This window comes from Arthroderma uncinatum, assembly GCF_011692745.1.
Source record: "Arthroderma uncinatum strain CBS 119779 chromosome Unknown scaffold1, whole genome shotgun sequence".
In the NCBI taxonomy this organism is placed as follows: Eukaryota; Fungi; Ascomycota; class Eurotiomycetes; order Onygenales; family Arthrodermataceae; genus Arthroderma; species Arthroderma uncinatum.
The window spans coordinates 4,102,829-4,122,883 of NW_022983863.1; the positions used below are offsets into that span (position 1 = coordinate 4,102,829).

General features: G+C 49.7%; 4 protein-coding genes across 4 annotated transcripts; 3 read left to right on the forward strand and 1 right to left on the reverse strand.

Moving 5' to 3' along the window:
* Nucleotides 1–281: 281 nt before the first annotated feature.
* On the forward strand, nt 282–1,553 carry GIQ15_01246 (uncharacterized protein; the record flags this gene model as incomplete). The annotated part of the gene is made up of 2 exons (XM_033548663.1): nt 282–545; nt 855–1,553. The coding sequence occupies 2 exons, from the start codon at nt 282–284 to the stop codon at nt 1,551–1,553; spliced, it is 963 nt and encodes a 320-aa protein (XP_033409614.1).
* Nucleotides 1,554–2,161: 608 nt separating this feature from the next.
* Nucleotides 2,162–5,259, reverse strand: GIQ15_01247 (Set1 complex component spp1; the record flags this gene model as incomplete). Its single annotated transcript, XM_033548664.1, has 2 exons — nt 2,162–3,123; nt 3,186–5,259. The coding sequence occupies 2 exons, from the start codon at nt 5,257–5,259 to the stop codon at nt 2,162–2,164; spliced, it is 3,036 nt and encodes a 1,011-aa protein (XP_033409615.1).
* Nucleotides 5,260–7,896: 2,637 nt separating this feature from the next.
* On the forward strand, nt 7,897–11,426 carry GIQ15_01248 (transcriptional regulator; the record flags this gene model as incomplete). The annotated part of the gene is made up of 5 exons (XM_033548665.1): nt 7,897–8,206; nt 8,284–9,028; nt 9,094–9,699; nt 9,756–10,140; nt 10,218–11,426. The coding sequence occupies 5 exons, from the start codon at nt 7,897–7,899 to the stop codon at nt 11,424–11,426; spliced, it is 3,255 nt and encodes a 1,084-aa protein (XP_033409616.1).
* Nucleotides 11,427–15,700: 4,274 nt separating this feature from the next.
* Nucleotides 15,701–18,647, forward strand: GIQ15_01249 (zinc finger transcription factor pacC; the record flags this gene model as incomplete). Its single annotated transcript, XM_033548666.1, has 4 exons — nt 15,701–15,835; nt 16,480–16,647; nt 16,710–17,022; nt 17,080–18,647. The coding sequence occupies 4 exons, from the start codon at nt 15,701–15,703 to the stop codon at nt 18,645–18,647; spliced, it is 2,184 nt and encodes a 727-aa protein (XP_033409617.1).
* Nucleotides 18,648–20,055: the final 1,408 nt, after the last annotated feature.

The following is a 20,055-nucleotide window of genomic DNA, read 5'->3' on the forward strand; positions in this document are numbered from 1 at the left end:
ACATAGAAGTTCTTGGAATATGAAACTCCACCTGTGAATATAAAACTACTCTCAGCTACAAGGTAACCGCCTGTACAAAATTATACCACCATCGAGTCCCCGATACACTGAACCAGTTACTGTGCTGTATTTGTTTCACCTGGAGATATACCCTTGCCTGCTGCTTCGATTTCATAGCCCATGGGAGAAAGAGGGGAGATATTTGCTGTTATGACAAGCTCCCCGAGAACCGTTGGCAAAGCATCGTGACTTTGAATAAAATCAACACTCTCTAGGTGGACATGGCTTTCCCGGGAGCTGCGAGACCTATCCTGGCGTCATCTCTTCTGCCTCCTGATCACGATGCCAAAATAACAGCCAGCTCTTTGGATGAAGATGAATGGCGACTTGGCCCTGAAATATACGGTGATGATGCCTTGGAGAAGCCCGCAGCGGCCCTTGTATCTGCCGGACACATAATGGGAATATCTTCCCTAATACCCCAGTTAGACTATAATGGTCCAATGCCGGGAGATGGGGGTGGTGTTCGAGAATGGGTTGATGAGGTGTGTATTTGATGGAGTTTCCCATCCCCAGCTTGAATGAAAAGAGATCTATAATTCTTGAATAGGTATTCAATGATTGTGTTCATCATAGCTAACATGTTTCCTAACCAGTTATCTGTTCACTTCTTACTCTCTCTAATCACACGAGCACCATATGCAATACGAGACCGTCCAAGGGCTTTCGTGATTCAGTGTTCTGGTTGCCGCACTTTATCGCCCGCGGATCTCCATGGGCCCATACATGCAAGAGTGCCAGGCCTTTCACCTGAAGAAATTAAAGTCATTCTAAGTAGCGTGAATATATTCCAGGCATCCGAGTTTGGCCAAATACTCAGCGCCGTCGATCAGGTATCAGATTTGCTCTTCAAAATCGAACAACAGCAGCATGGGACGGAGAATAAGAATAACAGCTCTGATGTGGAACAGGAGATAAGCGGTTCTCCTGCCAGCCAAACTAAGGTGCAGTTAGAAAATGATCATGAGAAGGAAGACGGTAACGAAGCGCCAATTCTCCTCCTCATCGAAGGAATGGATCTGGCATTGCGAGAAACAATCCGTGCATCTGATGTAGATGGTGCCGGTGCACAATTATCTGCATTTCTTCGCACTCTTACCCTCCTTTGCCAAACATACAACGCTCTATTGACAATAATCATCGTCAATTCCATCCCTCTTCGTCCGCAACCTCCAATGTCCTTGCAACTATCAGCAGAAGAACTGCATGCTCAGCTACGAGCTGGAACGACCCTTGTCGAAACGCCGTTGACGTCACCATATAGGATTGAAGATATGGAAACTCCAGTCGAGTCTGTTTTCGATACTCCTCCTGATCCCCGGTTGATGAAAGCGTCTCCATACCCATCCAACCAGCATTTATCTCTTCTCGCCGACGTGATTGGTGAAGGGATTGATATACATTTAGTTGTCTCGAAGGTAGAGAATGAACGGATAATCGAAGTGGTCAAGGACAGGGTGGGAGATAACCTTGGACGTTGGGATGTTTTCTAGCAAGATACCGTCTAGAATAATTGCTATATGCATGTAAACGCCATCAAGATTAGAATAAGCCCAATGCAAAACACAATGTACCCACTAATTTATCTACCTAAGTACTCCATAGCCATGCATGCCTTATCTTCTAGTTAAAACCTTTTTCCTGGGCTGTTGAAAAAACAAGGTAGAATGCACGGAGGTATAAAATACATACTTGGGTTGCATAATTAGAAAGAAGAGAAACAAAGGACGAATTATTAGGAGTTAAGAATGCAACATCGTGGAGGTGGCAGGGAGCAATTGGGGAATAGATAAAGACAAAACGCCAGGATCTCGTTGGTATCTTCGTCTATTAGAGTCGTAAGGTGTGCACAAGAAGGAAAAGACAGCCGAAAGCGCCGCTCATGATTTGGGTGATAATACAATGCTGGGACAAAACCGAAGGGGAAATAAAGGGGCCGCTAAAAAAGGTGTGAGTAGAAAAAGGCGAGCCGGATATCGGGGTGAGGGGTTCAAAAATCAAATAAGTGCCATGACAATTGTCGGGATCATAAAGCTACCGGCAAAGCAAAGGGCATGAGTTGAGGGAAGGGATCTTCATTAGATAATGTGGCTGGGAGAGTTTAGTTATTACCACCAAACACCCAAAGAACGGCCTTTCGGACCAATTCTTCGGCATCCTGATGACATTTATCGGATTGTTCCTTCAACAGTGACTGTTCAAATAGGAGATCCTGCTGCATGACCTTCAGCCACTGTTTATGTCGTTCACAACGTTTCTTCAGACACAGGCTCTGAGTAAGCTCATCGATAGACTCGGCATCTACCGCATTCTTCAAGTGAGTGCTAGCTTCTCCACCATTATCGTCGTCGGGGACATCAGACAGCAGTATAGCCCCGTTTCCTGTTTTCCGCCACTCATCAAATTCTTCATCTGAGAGAGAGAGACGGTTGTCGAAGCCACAGATATCCTTGAGCTGTAAACCACCTACGGATCCGTGACGTTTAAGGCGTTCAAAGGCATGCTTGACTCGTTGTTTTGAGATGACTATGAATTTCTCGCGGGCCTGAAGCATCTCCTTGCGATTATCGAGCCTGACTTTTTCTTTCCGGAGGTGATTGAGTCGCTGGCGTTCGTCAGGGGAGAATGCAACTTTGTCAGCTTCAGATTCGAAGTCTGGATCCTTGAATTGCTGTCCATCCTGGCTCGGGCCGGGCGCAGCCATTGCGCCAGAAAGACGCGCCTGTACTTCCTCCTGCTGGACTGATAGAGGGCTAGCGCCCAATTTTCGAAATTCACCAGCAGATTCGACTTTTGAAACAACAGTTTTGAGTTCCCCTAGATTAAGTACTCCGCCTCGACTGGCGGCATTTTCGTGCTTGCTGGAGCTCTGTTCTTCAGCATTAGAGCTTGGCTGTCTTGATCCTAATGTCATCGCCTGCCTCATGAAATCTATCCCGTGCTGATCACAGCAGTATTTGCTTGGTGGTCTTGTATCAACTCGAGCGGGCTGGCGGCATTCCCGAAGGCGACACATGGGCTTCCAGGTGGTGCGTAGGGGGCTCTTTGTTTCGCAAGTCGGGCCTAATAAATTGTTAGCTTTTTCCCTGGGAATACAATTGGTGAGTTATCTCAAGGTAACTTACAGATATACTTATCAATCAAGTCGGCATCCTTCTGATCAATATTCATACATCTGCCATGAAACCAATCTTCACAACCACCGTCACATGCAATCATCCAAGTATGATTATCTGGTTTACGACAGACGCAAAACAACGCTGACTCATCGTAGTCATCATCGTCGTCATCGGAATTCATCTTGCCGTGTCGTGAACGTACTTTCTTAGGCCCCTTGTTTTCCGGTGCGGGTGAACCAGTAGCCGACTGAGAGTCCTGTTTCCTATTTCTCTGCGCCGAGGATTTGCTCAGTGGAGAAGCTTTTGTAGACGCTACGTCATCCATCTCAGCGAGTTCATTCAGTTTCCGTTTCTTGGCCGCTGGAGCTCGTTTGGCTGTTCCTTTCTTAATAGCGGCAGCGGGTGGACCCTTTTTCTTTGTAGCTGACTGAGAATTGAGTGATGGAGCAGGTGATGAACGGTCAACCGAAGAAGCTCTGGATGCTGATTTGAGTTTCATATCCGCTACCTTCTTAGGTGTGAGTGTGTGTGTCGGGACATCCTCACTTGGTAGAGTATGGGCCGAGTCCACTGTGGGCGTAGATATTCTAGGAGTGGCGCTTTCTTGAGCCTCTGACTTCTCAGACGTGTGTGGGAGGTCATAAAGATCATGCCATGGGACTTCCGAGTCGAAAGCCTCCGGAATAGACGCGTTCATATTGGAGTCTACGCATCTGACCTTGGCATGAATTCTGCTGACCGTTCTCCAGTTGAAATAACCAGCATTTGCCCACCCAGTGAGACCGACTATCTTATCATTGTTTACAATGAAATTCGACATCACCATGTCATTATGCGCCACGCCAAGATCCTCGCAGGTATCACTGGGCGAGAGACTGTGAACTTCCTCCGCTGACAGCTTCCGCTGACTCTCACTTTCTGAACTCGTCACGAAATACCGTGGATATTTCAAGGTATCGGGTGTTATCAAGCGAAGTTTCAAAATGATGTCACGAGCTTGTTGCTTGAAAGCCTCCTTCTGTGGTACCGTGAGCTGGGGCCAGACAGAGTCCAGAGATTGCCCAGGGATGCGGGAGTGAACGAGAACGTCATGGCCTCTGATTTTGGCACTGAAGTATGTTTGTGGTAGCTGAATATCGGCGATTGTGTCTCTGACTAGCTTTATTGCTGCGTCCTCATTTGCGTCGATCATATGGTAGCCACTTCCTCCGCTGGGATCAAGGTGATCACTCTTCACAACTACGCTGCCCAGCACAAATGTATCTCTTCCTCCAATGCGGGGAGTGTTTATGCGTGTCTCGGAATTGCAACGGTCCAAGGCAGCCTCCCAGTACTTTATTGACTCCGGGTCTGTGGACATGATATAACGCGCATCGGGACGAACATCGCCAGGACCAGGTGCTTGATGGCCCAGGGAAGGAGCCTGCGAGCTAGAAGCTGCATCCACAGGGGCTGAGTCGGATGTATAATGCTCCATCGCGTTAAAAGTCGCGTTTTTGTACTGAGGTGGGGTGTCGGCGGGCTTCGTGGCGTCCTGCATGTCTGAAGGTGTTGACATGGCTTTCGAGTATACCGGCTGTGACTCAAAGACGGGAGGGAGTGTATCTGACGCGGTAGCTAAGGTGGGTCGAGCGAAGATAGGAGATCCAGAGGGAGCTAGCTTGGTTGGCACTCTTGTAGGATGCAGGACATTGCGGTACCTGTCGAGCTTCTGAGGGCTGCCGCTGGGCTCCAAACGCGGTTCCGATTCGAGCGAGAGAGATGATCCAGGAGAATCGTAACGCGGCGCGCCCACCATAAAGAAGGGACCGGGTGTTCCCAGCGGGGATGAAGGTATGCGAGGGCGTGGTGAGCTATCAGAGCATTGTGAAGGTCCCGGGGTTGGCGAGGGGAATAGGGAGCCTCGGAACGGCGCGGGCGAGAAGAGAGGTTCGATTTCTCTGAGGCGGGGGTTGGACTCAATTGCAGCGCTAGGAACTGGCTCGGCTTCGCGTTCTGGCAGAGAAGGCCCGGGGAGTGAGGTTGGTTCTGGAGTTGATGTTGATGCTGAAGCTGATGGCTTCGTGAGATCCTCCTCCATGGCTTTATTTTTTATTTGAGTTTTTTTACTAAGCCCTGCATGCAGGTGGAGCTCAGATTAAGCTTGTGCCAGTGGTGTATCAATGTGTGGGGAAGGCTAAGGGAGAGAACAAGGTGAACTTCTCTGGGAGTTTCTGTATATCAGGCCTGGTTTGATATCTCTGGAGGTGAAGTAGAAGTTGCCAGGCCTCACTTTCCCTTTCACGTCCTATTTCGGCGCGCGGTGAGAGGTGGCAGAACAATAGACGAAACGTCATGTCTTCAACTACAACAACAACTACAACTACAACAACAGACAGATAAACAAACAGATGATGTGATACTCAGGGTAAGGCTGACAAAGAGCTGGTCTAGTGAGAATGAGCTCCTGTTCTGGCCTTCTATCAATACTAATCGAGAGCTAGATCTAAGTCACCACCTACGTGCCGATCAGCAGTAGAACCAAGTTTTATGACGTTAGAGACGAAGAGTCGTCCATCTCGCTTCTAGCAGAACCGGTTTAGGGGAAAGGATGTCTGATGCGAAGCTTACTGGATGACATTATTTATTCCTGGCGAACGGTATGAACAAGGACTATGCGGCCTCGGAGCGAGCACACGTCTTCCCCGAACGCTTGACTCGGGATATATCAGGCCAGCGTTACACCAAAGGCAATGGTATCCCGACAATTATCCCGTCTGCAATTCCGTATGCAACTCCGTATGCAGCTCCGCGATCGGTCGTCACCATGTGGTGTGTGATGGTGTGCCCACGAGCCCATGGCGGCGACCTTCTAGCGCTGGACAGCCGCAAAGCTTGTCATTTTCTCAGGCTCTACGGGGTATAATCCATGAAATCCTATACGCAGGGGTCCAATCTGCGCAAAACGCGGAAGGCAAACGACCTCTGCGATAATGGTCAGGGCTAAGCCTCAGGAGAAAATAGATGAGCTATGGCCCGGAGGATTACTCCGCACTCCACGGGTTAGCTGAACACTTTGACGCTGTCTGGGAATACGCTTTTACTCCTATTTCGTGCAGCTAACGTTGGTATGCACGCGTCCCCCCTCTCCCATCCCCCTCCCCTGTCCCTGGCCTGGCCTATCCCCTAAACTACGTCAAAGCCAGCGCAAATCCGGCCGATAGCGTCCAGGCTTTTTCCCCCTTGACGGGATATGTATCATGTCAACATGCAGCGCAGCCCCATGACTACTAGCACACCGAAACTTCCGGGTTGGACTTTCCCGTTTAGTTTTTTGTTCAATTTGCAGGGATCACTGGAGGACGCAGCGTCGATTATGACACCTCAGGTCCCTGGCTGCGTAGGGCCGTGGCGGCCTCCCCCATCCCTGGCAGTGTGCAAGCAACGTCAACCGTCAACCTCAAAATAATATAAATAACTTGTTACGGCTTGCTTTATGATGCAAGACCATGCTGGGGTGGCTTTCCCGATCGGGCGTGCAGGGCGCAAAGCCTTGGCACTTCCCGTTCTAGAATTGCTTATATAACACGACGGCAATTTGTTATTCCGAAAAGCTGACCAATAATGTTACGGGAATAAAGTCATGTGAGGACTCGTTCCATTAGTCAGCATATGCAGCTCGGCGATGGAAATGCGACTTCCTCCTTCTCTCTCTCCTCCTGCTCCTCCTCTCGAGACAGCAGGACATGGAAGAAGCAATTGCTGCGTCTTTTCTCGTCTGAGCTGACCACCACCAGCACTGCTCAATCCCTCTCGTTTCCCGCTGCAGTGGCTGCACATCGCCCGAGGACCAAGTGAACATCGGTATAAAACCTCGGTTCCATTGGGTGGCGCTGATCGGACTTAAGCCATCGTCGGAGCAACTTTTACCAACATATCAGCCTGCGATTTCGCTTTGGTGCACATCCCTTCCCCCTGGCTGTGGCTGCTACATACACCCTACGGGCCCACGCTCCGCTACGACTACTGCTGGCTAGTTTTTACGATGTGCAAGGTCTGATTCAATCCGGTGATCGCGCACGCCTTCCTCTCGTTATACCGGAAACAAGTGCAAAGCTTGTATCCACCTATCAACGGGGGCGAAGTACGGGCATTGCGCTGTGGGTCGCGCTTTTCAGACTTTGCCCTTGAATCCGAGCAACTGGTGTTGAAACGTCAAAGAGTCATTCTCCATCTGATAACTTTCATCTATCGTTAGTCATATCCGCAGACCAACGCTGAGTTGCGCTGCACCCTGCTGCCTTCTTTCCAATCGTTTGAAAAGTCCGCCGACTAACGAGTACCGCCTTGTGCCTGCTCGTCAATTTGATAGCAATCGGTGGGGGAAACATTTTCATTGGTAAGCTACTCCGTCTACGAACTCTCTTCTCGATCTTGAGAAGAAAAGAAAAAAAAGAGTTGAATGCACCTCTATCGGGTTGAAGGAGACCGGCGAAAAGGAATTAGATATGAAGATACTCGTGGTTGTCGAGGGTAATAACCGCGCATTGCAAGGCTTGTACTGACCTGGGATGCAATATTATTAGTTCGCTTCCCATAGCTCCAGCCATCTACCCTGGCGCTTGGATATGTTCCTGCTGGACACCGGGAGTAGTAGTGAAGACGACGATATAAACGCCCATTTAATACCTGGTCGCCCCAATGAGCTTGTGGGCTCACCCTAAGACATTCAAACATAATGGTCCCTGAAGCAGATACTACTATGCAGTCCCCCCTCCTTACACCCTCTGGGGCGAACAAAGAACAGCAGCCCGCTCCAGCCGAGAGCGCAGTTGGCAGCACCCAGGATTCCAATAATCGCACTCCGGATGCGACACATGAACCCGAGACAGCAGATGGAACGCCAGCTACCGGCTCGCACCAGACTGAGCTGGCGATAACAGTCCAGAAGCGGAGAAGGGTCACAAGGGCTTGCGATGAGTGCCGTCGTAAGAAGATAAAATGTGACGGCAAGCAGCCTTGTACTCACTGCACTGTCTATAGCTATGGTATGTCCCTTAAAAGGCAGACCTTTTTCTGTGGGCTTCAGTCCCAAACGAGCACCGCTAATGAATTTTAATACCAGAATGCACATATGACAAACCATCGAATCGACGAAGGAACCCTGCGCCCCAATACATCGAAGCACTCGAATGTCGACTTCAGAAAGCGGAGAGTCTTCTTAGAGCGCTCGCGCCGGAAATCGATCTGGATGACCCCCGCTATGACGGGTGTGGTGCTGAGGATATACTCAACCTCCTTAAGAAGAACAAGCCAGAGCCTGCCCGCAAACCCGAGCCGAAGCTGCAGGCATGTTCAGAACCATGCGACGAATCCCTCTTAGAATCGATGGTGGATAACACTGGCTCTCTCGACCTCGATGACGAAGGCCACTGGGACTACCATGGCCATTCGTCTGGACTTATCTTCGTCAGACGGGTACGGAAACAAATTGGAAATATCGTCCCCGAACGACCACCACCGCATAGGTTCCAACATATCCCGCTTGGCCTCCAAAGAATTACATCAACGTCTGAGTCCCCTATCGACACCCACTTGTCTCCGGTACATGACTTGCCGTCGAAGGAAGAGGCGCGGAAGTTCTGCACACATGCACTTGAAGACGCCTGTTGTATAATGCGCTTCCTTCATAAACCGAGCTTTTGGGCAATGTTCGACCGGATATATGATATCCCGCTAGAACAGTTCTCGAATGAGGAAAATACTTTCCTTCCTCTCTTATATCTAGCGCTAGCCGTTGGATGCTTGTTCCGTGGGCCAGGCGACAGCACATTAGAGAAATCGGGATATGAGAGTGCTGTAGACCAAGGGTAATATTCTCTACCCCTTGATTAGTTGTTTGAAAGGATGAGAAATAATTAACAGATGGGTTTAGGTTTCAATATTTCAAAGCTGGAAGGCAATTGCTTGATATCACAGAATGCCGTGACCTGACATCTCTACAAGCAGTTTGTTTCATGATCCTGTTCCTCCAGGCCTCTGCAAACATCAGAACCTGCTATTCTTATATTGGAATTGCTCTCCGCGCGGCTGTTCGTCTAGGCCTTCACCGCTCAGTTTCCGTTAAATTTAACCCCATTGAGCTCGAGACTCGCAAACGAATATTCTGGGTCGTCCGAAAGATGGATGTCCACGTAAGCACCATCCTCGGCCTTCCATCTATGCTAAGCGAAGACGACATCGATCAAGCTTACCCTGCTGCTGCCGACGACGAATACATCACGAAGGACGGCATCATGCCTATGCCACCTAACTATATATGTCTGATGGAAGGCGCCAATGCGCACATGAAGCTAGGGCATATCATGCTGAAAGTGATGAAGTATATCTACCCGGTCAAGGTTGCGACACATGGTGACAACCATACGTATATGGTAAGCCATTCGAAGATTCGGGAACTTGAGCGAGATCTTCAGAACTGGATGGAGGCACTCCCCGATGTCTATAGGCCGGGCGGGGAAGCGGCGATCGAGGTTGAGCGGTAAGTGGCATCTCTCTGAATCATGCACATGAATGAAGTATTCTAATAACGCCTAGAATGAGACAACTGCTCCGTATCTGCTACGCGCATGTCCAAATGGTTATGTACCGACCCTTCTTACATTACGTCACTGGCGGATCCAAAGGTCAAGAAATCGATAAACGCTCCTATGCTTGCGCAGCTGCTTGTGTCAGCGTAGCTCGAAATGTCGTCCACATCACCGCAGGAATGAAGAAGAAACAACTTCTCAACGGCTCATATTGGTTCACCATGTATACGACGTACTTTGCAATCTTGACACTGCTCTTCTTTATCCTTGAGAATCCGGAATCCGCAGCTGCGAGGGATGGTATTTTGAAGGACGCGTTGGAAGGGAAGAACGCATTGGCCGGCCTTGCAAAGAAAAGTATGGCTGCCGATAGATGTGCCCAGAGCCTTAGTGTAAGTTTTGACCCATTCTTGTCAACACAGCAGTACTACATACAGTGTATAAGTAGCGATCTAACAATTATTTCTAGTCTATGTTTAAATATCTTCCTGAAAGACTCCGAAATAGGCAGGCTCTTTCATCATCGCAGATTAACAAAAAACGAACCCAAACTACCGCCTCAGTCTGTTCGAATAACTCTACGGTAAATGGAAACCAGACCCCCCCTCTGAAACCTGAAGAGCTTGAAGAATTCAATGCAAGCCTCCCACAACGAGCAAACACCTTCCCTCTTCACACCTCACCGAGCAGACAGGCTGCCACAAAGGATGCCCAGTCAGGAGATACCACAATGGATGATACGCATGCGAGCCCAACTGGGCCCCTGAAGTGGACTTCAGGCATGCAGGCTCTATTTGGCATATCACGATCTACATCGCAAGTCCCATCTTTGATCGACGGCGAACGTACTCACTTATCATCACCGTCTACCCCCCCAGTGGGTGGCCAAGGGAATCAACAGCAGCAACAACCTGTAGGTAAGCAGGACATATCATTCTCGCCACCATTCAACAGCGCAGCACCTCTGCCTGATCTAATGCCAATGATGTTTCCATCCGATGATCCATTCGCGTACCCTAACCAGCCAATGTCAACCTTGGAAGACGATCATTTCAAGCAGGATAACGGCAGCAAAAACCATGAGCAATTTATATTCAGGTCAAGTACATCCATTCAAGCAGTAATGGATAACGGCAGCACGACTCAAACTACATCCTCCTCGTCTCCATCCTTCGCCAACACCCCTGGGCTCTCTATCGTTAGCCCTTCCTCTTCATTGCAAGATCCAAATTCTGCCAGTACTCTACCTCCACATATGAAAGCTGTATCAACAGCATTCCCTGGCAACACCCAAAGCCCAACCTCAGAACCCCAGCAAAATACGAATAACTACCCTTTCATGGGAAACCCTGATCTTGTCACCATACCGGGGCAATCTTTTATGTGGCAAAGTCTCGCCGCGCAAGGAACGCCAAACAACCCATACCAGTATGCCACCGAACCCGCTTTCCAGGCCGTTCCTGATGACTTTGGCATGGACCTTGGCACGGCTATAGATATGAGCCTAGATACGGATATGAAGTTCGACAATATACTAGATACCTTCTGCGGCGCCACTGCCGGCAACGGAGATGCAAGCGGCAGCGGGAACTTAGGCTCGACATCATCAAATGATTGGGTCCAATGGGGAAATTGGGATGCAAATAACAACACCAACAACACTAATAACGAGGACTAATGCTTCTATGCCATGATGCCATTTTATTTCAACTTGCGCCTTTGTCCTTCTCCCTGTTTTATGTTTATGCACATATCTCAAAAAAGACGTATATGGCTGTATTTATGACACCCCGTTCTTCCCTAGACACTTGATACCCTCTGAAGCATAATGATGCGTATACACCGATTCATGTTACCTTATATAAGCTTCCTATGCGTATAAATTTTCCCCCCATCGCGTATATTTCGAGGCACCATGGATATATGATGGAGTAAGGTATATTAAATAGTTACGCAGCGTTTAGTTATTCAAGTGTAAACAGATTTCATCCGTCTACGTGATCATCGATAGCTAGTGTAGCGCGGAAATTCAATGTCCACTCTCTTCGTCATTTTGTACTCCTTCGCCTTCTCCTTCTCCCTTTTCTTTTTCCTTGTTAAACTGCCAAAAGGGTTCCGAGTATATTATTAACTCGTCGAGTAATTCCTTTGCCTTGGCTGCATCGCGCTCTGCAGGATCCACTCTTACAAGAGTGTGGATTATTCTAGTCAATCGCTTTCTGTACTCAGTATATTTTCTCAAAGCAGGGTTCCCTTTCTCTAGTCGGCTATCTATGATTGATAGTTGTGCCATTTCGTCACCATCTACTCGGACGTTAGGTATCAGAATTTAGTGAAAGTCAAAGAAAATTGAGAGGAAGAAAGACGGATAATATAGTCGAGAGAATGCCTACCAGCATATGTCTTCTGTTCTTCTTCCCCAACTAATAAATGGTCATCTACTAGCCCATATACAAGCTATGCTATGCATTAGTTGAGAAATTAGTAGTAAAAGGAGTATAAAACTTACCACGCAGCCTAGACTCCAAAGGTCGGACCGAGAGGTCACAACGGCATCCGGGTCATTGGCTTCTGGCGCCTCATAGGATGGCGTGCCTCTCAACTTAGTTTTTACGGGGCTGAATCCTATATGCCTTTTAGTTGTACTGTTATTGATGTGGTTGTAAGGAAGAGTTAGCGTATAACTAACCTGCTCGACCAAAGTCTATGATTTGCATCAAAGTTAGATTCCGACTATTTGATGATAGCGGTTTTATGTGATGTACGATGTATTCTGGAAGATATGCTGGGCGGGGAGGTGGTGTTTTTGAGTTAAGGGAATCTAAATGATAAAAATGAGATTTTACATCCTCCGTGTAAGTTTGTTCCAGAGCTTCGGGGCTGAACGCATTCTCATCGACACCTAGACAGATATTTGAAGGGCAAATATCTGTATTCTCATGTCAGATTGAACGGGAATAATTGGATATTTGCATAATTAATATGGTCGTACTACATACCTCCATGATATATCCCACTGTCGTGAAGTGCAAAAACATTTTTCATGAGGGTTTCCACAAGGTCTGTCACTAAACCGATGTTCCATGGAAAGCCAAGGACACCTGAATAATCGAGAGCCTGTTCTCTGCAACTGAGAGAGCATCCAGCTGGTTTCATGACGAGGCAAAGATGTTGCTGCCGGGTCGGGGTATGGTTATAGAGGAAGGAGTACTCTAGGCTTCCCATGCTATTAAGCATTCGTAACTCGGAATTTTCGAGTGTGCTATATTCTTCTTGTAAGATCTTAAGGGCAAGAAACTCCCCGTCCGCTCTAGGAGGTGGATTTTTGTTAGAGAGATGATGCATAGTTTAATAGTGGAAGATCAATGCATACTTGTTTTTAACCAGCCAGACTGTAGAGTATGAACCATGCCCGAGTTTTCCTATGACCTCAAAGGAGCAATGCGTTTTATTCTGCAAGTCCTGCCCTTCCAAAATGTCACCTAGCAGGATAGGACAGAAGCCTCCTGGTCGATAATCGTACGATCTCTCACAAAACTCACAATCGCCATACTCCGTGAGCCATTTAGACACTCCTCGGTCTAAGCGGGGCCCAAGACTCATAGTCTCGAAGGTAGGTTAGAATAATAGATAATAGATGGAAGTAGATTCTAGATGGGCTTAAGCTGTGCTTTGATTTGATAGAGCAGTTGTTTAAGCAGGGATCAGACTTGGTGGCTTGCATGACGTGTAACTAGCAAACTCACACCCAGAATAAAGCAAGACAAGCGCTAAGGAGCCAACCAAATGCTGCGGCCAAGCGGTGTCTGTCGGCTATCGCTACGAAGCAACTACACCATTCTATGATCACAAATTGCGCATCCCATGCAATAAATAATAGCTATAGTCAACCAGTTCATTCCTAAATGAAGTAATGATCAAAAGGGCGTGGCAAAGGACTTGGGTTCTACAAACTGGGCATGAGCTTCCGCTTAAAAGTGCTTCTTGATATTACTACCACTTCTAGAATATTGTCCAAGCCGTTTGGCACAGTAATGGTAATATATAAGAAGATAGATCGTCCTTAGATACCCTTATCACCAAGGAGAAGGATCTGGGATTGTAACAACCCTTCCTTTAGCCATCAAAATAAGGATTCTAAATGCTTGCGACGTAAGAGACTTGATGTAACAGTGTTATGCTAGCAACAGCGGTAATATAAGCTTAAGAAGTGGCAGATCCAATAACCCAAATCTAACCCTCGTTGCTCATCTTCCGACAAAAAATTGAAATCAGAGATAACAATGTAGGTGAGCTGACTGACTCCAGACTAGAGATGTGTATGTAACTGATTCTTTGCACCAGTAACTTCTCCATTGCGTTGAACTCTCAATTATAAGGCGCCGATGATGTATCCTCTAACGTACGTCGTGGGTGCATGGTCGTTCCTATATCCGGCAGTTCCCATTGGACACTAGGCCTTTTTGTCCCCTGCGGTCCAACATTACTCTGGTGAGTCGACTAATATCTCGGTAGCCTGACTCTCTTTTTGAAAAACATCACTTCATCAAGTATAGTTTTCGGTGTCACGTAAGGCGTGCAAACACTGCGTCGAAACGCGCCTGCATCGTCTTGAGGGTGGCCTCCCCAACCTCACGAGCCTCCACATGGCCACCGCAGCGGAACAAGTTCAGAGAGGTCATCACTCTCCTCTATCTAGGAACAACCATCAGAAGTTAGCATTTATTCAAGCATTCACTCAGTTTCACCTCGGAAATCCAAAAAGTACTTACCTTTTCGCATTTTTGCCGGCTTGACGGCGCCGGCCAAACCTCCCCCAGCGTAGTTATACTCCACGCGGAGGGTAACCTCTTCTCATATTTTCTATACCTTGCACTGTATATCTGCCGCCGACGACCCGATATTCCCTTCTCCACGCTTCCTTTATTCCATTGATAAGTTGATTACCTAGGGATATAGTAGCCCTCGCATGTTGATGGACGAGTTAACAGTATCGGACAAGTCAAGGTATCCGAGTTCAGAGTGACAACGCCGAGGTGTGGCTTATAGGCGAGCCCGAATAAAACCTGCTAGGCAGTTGTGAAGAGAGTGATGCCATGTTTATCTGTTTTATCGGCTGGGTATCTAGTGCATTTGGGTTGATACTGTGAACAAGCCGTAACATAAATGAGTCGACGCTAGGTATGAAAGCCCATGCTTGGTGGAATAGTTTATCGACTACTATATCCCCTGGCCCATCTTCGAGTAAGGTGACCAATGGAGGTAAGGAGAAGGAAAGGCTGTCCTTAAGACCGGGTATGGTAGGATAAGACTTCAACTGTCTAGGAAGCCATGGGAGATAGTTACGGAAGAGGAAGGGAACCAGGCTGGCTGAGCCCAAAGGGTATATATATACTGCACGACCTACGAGTACCCCGTAGCAGGGAGGTGAATGAAGGAGAGGAGTGAAGAAGAACAGTGACTGCCATTATTCAGACTCGCTGTCTGGGTGAATACCAGATATTCACCGCCGTATCAGCGTCTCCTTAAGGCCGTTTCATCGAGATCCGTATTAGTCCTTAATGGCTGACTAGTTTCATAGAGTTGACTGTCTTTGGTATCCTTGACCTGTCCTGACGAAGGGATAAACCTTTAATAATAACTCTTAACTCTTAAGTCTTCAGACTGAGACGCAGAAGAAAGAGCAAAGGCTGATCCTTGTGTAGATCCACGTGACCATATACTTACCTAAGAAACCGTCGCCGCTCTAACTCGGCTGACCTCGGCACGGCGTGGGAAGCAGGGATATATCATGCTTGGCGTCTCTTGGCGTGTCGCTTGATTCCTCCTTGGCGTCGCCTGGCGTGGCTTGGCGTCTGGCCTGGACTTGGCCCTTGCCGGGGATCCCTTGGCCGTCCTTGGCCGCCCTTGGCCGCCTTGGCTCCGCCTGGCCTTGGCGTCTCCTTTTTGCTTATGCACAAGTGTGTGAAGGCGTGGAAAAAGCAAACATGGGAGCAGGAAGAAGCAAAAGTCAAGCAAAGTCAAGCAAGCGAAGCAAGGCAAAACGCGCTGCTTATTTATGTCTTGGCCCCTCCTCCCTCCCTTCTTGTCTCTCTCCTGCCTCTTTTTTTCCCTCCCTCGTCCATCGCTCCCTCTTTTGTCTTATATCCTCCCTGCGCCTTCTTCCCTCCGCTCGCCCAGCCCTTGGCCCTCAGCTCCCTTCCTGCCCTCGCTTTCCGCGCTCTTCCCCAAGGTCGGTCCCGGCCAAGGCCACGTACTCTCGCCTGACACGCCGTTTTCCTCCTCCCTCCCTCTTCTTCTTCTTCTTCCTCCATCTCACTTCCTCTTCCTCTCCAGTCTCACCACTCACCACACAACATCACACAACATCATCATCACATACTCACACACACGTAACTCTCAGTGCTAGAGTAATTGTCGACTGCTCCTGACTTTCCGCTCTTGGTGCTCTTTGCCCAGCACGACAAGACATTTTCCTTGGCACCATGTCTTCCACCGAAAACCAAGACCATTCCGCTGGCCTGGCTCATCAACAGCATCAGCAGCAGCAGCAGAATCAACAGCAGCAGCAGCAGCTTCAGCATCCGTCGCAGTCGCAGTCGCAGCCTCAGACGTCGCAGGCGGGCGAGCAGGGGCAGCAGGCGCGGCCGCAACCTCAGATGCCAGCGCCCTCCATCCAGCAGCAGCAACTGCCTACCACCCAGGCACAGCACTCCCCCCAGACGGTGCAGCAGAGTATCCCCGTCCAGGCGACCCTCCAGCACGCTGCCGCCGCTGCTGCTGCCGTTGCGCCGCCTGGTGTCGCCCAGGGAGCGCCCAGCAGTCCCGGTGCTCCCGGCTCGCTCGAGTGCCAGTGGCAGGGCTGCCAGGAGCACTGTCCGACTCCAGAGGCCCTCTACGTACGTGTTGTCTGAATTCTTTGTAGTTGGCTTTCTGTAGTTGGTTGTACTAACAGGAGTAGGAACACGTCTGCGAGCGCCATGTCGGGCGTAAGAGCACCAACAACCTCAATCTGACCTGCGGATGGTCGAACTGTCGAACCACCACCGTCAAGCGAGACCACATCACCTCGCACATCCGAGTCCATGTCCCCCTGAAGCCTCACAAGTGTGACTTCTGCGGCAAGGCCTTCAAGCGGCCCCAGGATCTCAAGAAGCATGTCAAGACCCATGCAGACGACTCCGTCCTGGTGCGGTCGCCAGAACCAGGTGCCGGACAGCGCCAACAGCCTCCAAATGGCATGTTTGGAGTCGGACTCGGCCCAGATGGAAAGCGTGAGTTGCTTGGTTTCATCTCTCCCATTCTATATCGACCGTGCTAATGAACGATAGCGGCTCACTTTTTCGAAGGTTCGCTGGGAGCGGTTCCACAGGCTGCCTATGGTCATCCTCCGCCGCAGTACTATCAGGCCCAGCACCCCCAGCAACAGCCAGCCCAGTCGTACGGAAACGTATACTATGCCGTCGGCCAAGATGCCGCTCACCAGGCTTCCTACGAGTCCAAGAAGCGTGGATATGATGCGCTGAATGAGTTTTTCGGAGACTTGAAACGCCGTCAGTTCGACCCTACCTCCTATGCGGCAGTTGGACAGCGTCTGTTGAACCTCCATGGCCTCCCGCTGCCCCTGACCCACGCCGGTGCAGTGCCAGAATACCAACCAATGCCTGCCATGGTCAGCGTCGGCGGCCATGGAGGCTATCAGTCGGGGCCTATCCCGACCCAGTCATACCACCTGCCTCCAATGGGCAACCTGCGGACCAAAGCTGACTTGATGAACATTGACCAGTTCCTGGAGCAGATGCAGTCCACCGTCTACGAGAGTGATGACAACGTAGCTGCCGCCGGCGTCGCCCAGCCAGGAGCCCATTACGTTCAGGGACCCCTGAGCTACCGCACCACAAACTCGCCCCCAACGCAGCACCAGCAGCACCACCACCATCACCAGCAGCATCATCAGCATGCCACGGCAACGACGGGGGTCAGCTCTGCACCCATGATGAGCACTTCCGCCGCCAGATCCCCGCATACCTCCACTCCAGCCCTCACTCCGCCGTCCAGTGCCCAGTCGTACACTTCGGGACGCTCCCCGATCTCCCTCGCCTCGCACCACGGCATGTCTCCTACCCACAACCCTTCGACGGCAGGCATGTACCCGACCTTGCCAGCCACGACAGGCCAGGACAGCCTCTCAGCCGGCTACCCGACCACCGTCTCCAGCGCCGCTCCTCCTTCAACACTAAGCAGCATCTTCGACGATGACCGCCGCAGGTATACGGGCGGCATGCTTCAACGCTCCCGTCCAGACATCGACTTGTCTGCGCCCACCATCAAGCGCGACGAGGAGCCAAAACTGTCGAGCAGCGTGATCGACCCAGCCCTACGCCGAGCTTCGTCCGACATGGACCCTGAAACGGAAGAAGACAGCACCAAGCGTAGAAGCCAGTCTGCCACTCCAACCCCAACCACTGCACCTGCAGCCTCGAGTGACGAGCGCCTCACGGGCGGAGAACAGCAATGGGTCGAAAACGTCCGTCTCCTCCAGCGACTCCGTGATTATGTCCTCGAACGGTTGAATTCCGGCGACTACCTTGGTGGTGAAGAAGGCAGTGACTCCAAGAAGGATGCCGAAGACGAGGAGACCAGCAAGGATGACGCCAGCAGTGAGACAGGCGACTATCCCAGCATCAAGATGCACGGTATGGAAGCCATCGCTGCCGCTGCCGTGGCACACGAGACCGACCGATCAGCAACCCCAACCGCTGAGAATGCGGGTCCCAGCACTGTTGTCGATGCAGAGGAGGAGGCCAAGCGGGCCGGTGAGAACCTCTATCCCGTGTTGAAGATGGCCGTGGACGATGACGGCGCGGACACAGACGGGGACGAGAAGATGGGTCAATAGTCTATGAAGATATACCTGGACGTCGACCTCTACCCTTGGATCTATCTGATTTGACTACGTGGTATCTTGTGCTTCCCTGGTTCTGTTCGACCGTTATGATGCTATGAGTTTCGTTCTTTCCTTCGTCTTCCTTGTCTTTGCTACCAGCTCTGTATATTTTAACTTCTCTCCTATCAACCATCCTGTCGTCTACTTGTTTACATACCGGGCGTCGTTGTTCCTTTCCAGTCTGTCTGCCATCTCAAACATGCTTAGAGTTCTTCTTCTTACTTTCTTCTTACTTTTCTTCTTACTTTTCCTCTTACTTTGATCTTCAAGCCTTTGTCTCCAAAGTAAGAAAATCCCGTATTAAAAAGTGTAATGATGCCGTAACGTACGCGTAACACGTGTCATCCACCACCTAAATGCCCTGTAACCATGATACACTCTGGTCCTGATACCTGACTAAGCAGCATCTCCGACTTCGCGACGAGACTCAGCAGTTTGACCATAAACAGACAATAAGAATAAGAATAAGAATAACAATAACAATAACATATAACAAGAATAAGAATAAGAAAAGAACTGGAGAGGTCACGAGCAAGACATAAGCACCTCCGACCCATGGTTCGGCCACCGGGTTCAGTTACGAAGGAGAGAAAGGGACTCGCCATCTCGCTGCGGACAGACTGCTCGGTACTTTCTCATACGAGGTGACTTTCTTCTAGACGGGGTCGCCATCGTCTCCATCTGTCTCGCCTCTCGTCTATCGCCTATCGTCCTCTATCGTCATCGTCCGTCCTCTATCGTCTATCGTCTATCGGCGTTATCGTTATCGGGTGGAACGCGACGCATACAAACAAACACGCTACACGCTACACGTACACTACACGCAAGGCAGAGGAGACTGGTACTGATCTGTGGAAGGGAATATAACAGCGAGAAGGACGAGAAGAGGTCAACTCAACGCGCTGGAACGTACTCGCCCCGGGAAAACAAAGAGTCGGCGAACGAGAGACAATAGAAAATCCCACTAAAACGTCAACCGCGAGAACTCTGAACTCTGAGCGAACTCTGGTTGAGCAGTGAAAAACTAAACGTTTAGCTGGAGAGAAGACGAAAGGTGGTGGCAAGCAGAACCAGAACCAGAGGGAAAAGACAGAGGGAAAAGACAAGCGTGAAAACTATAAGTTTGTTTACCATCCTTGACGTTTCTTCCGCTTCATAAAAACCAAAAAGACCGCCAACCACCGCACCCGCACCGTTCGACGTTCACCGTTCGACATTCGACGTTTTTCTCGTTAACGGCTACTTCTGCTAACGTCGCCGAGATCCGTGTCGGTTATTGGGTTGCTGCTTGCGATAGGAACCTGGAACAAAGACTGCAGTTGGGACTGACTTCATACTGGCTTGATCGGCGTCGACTTTC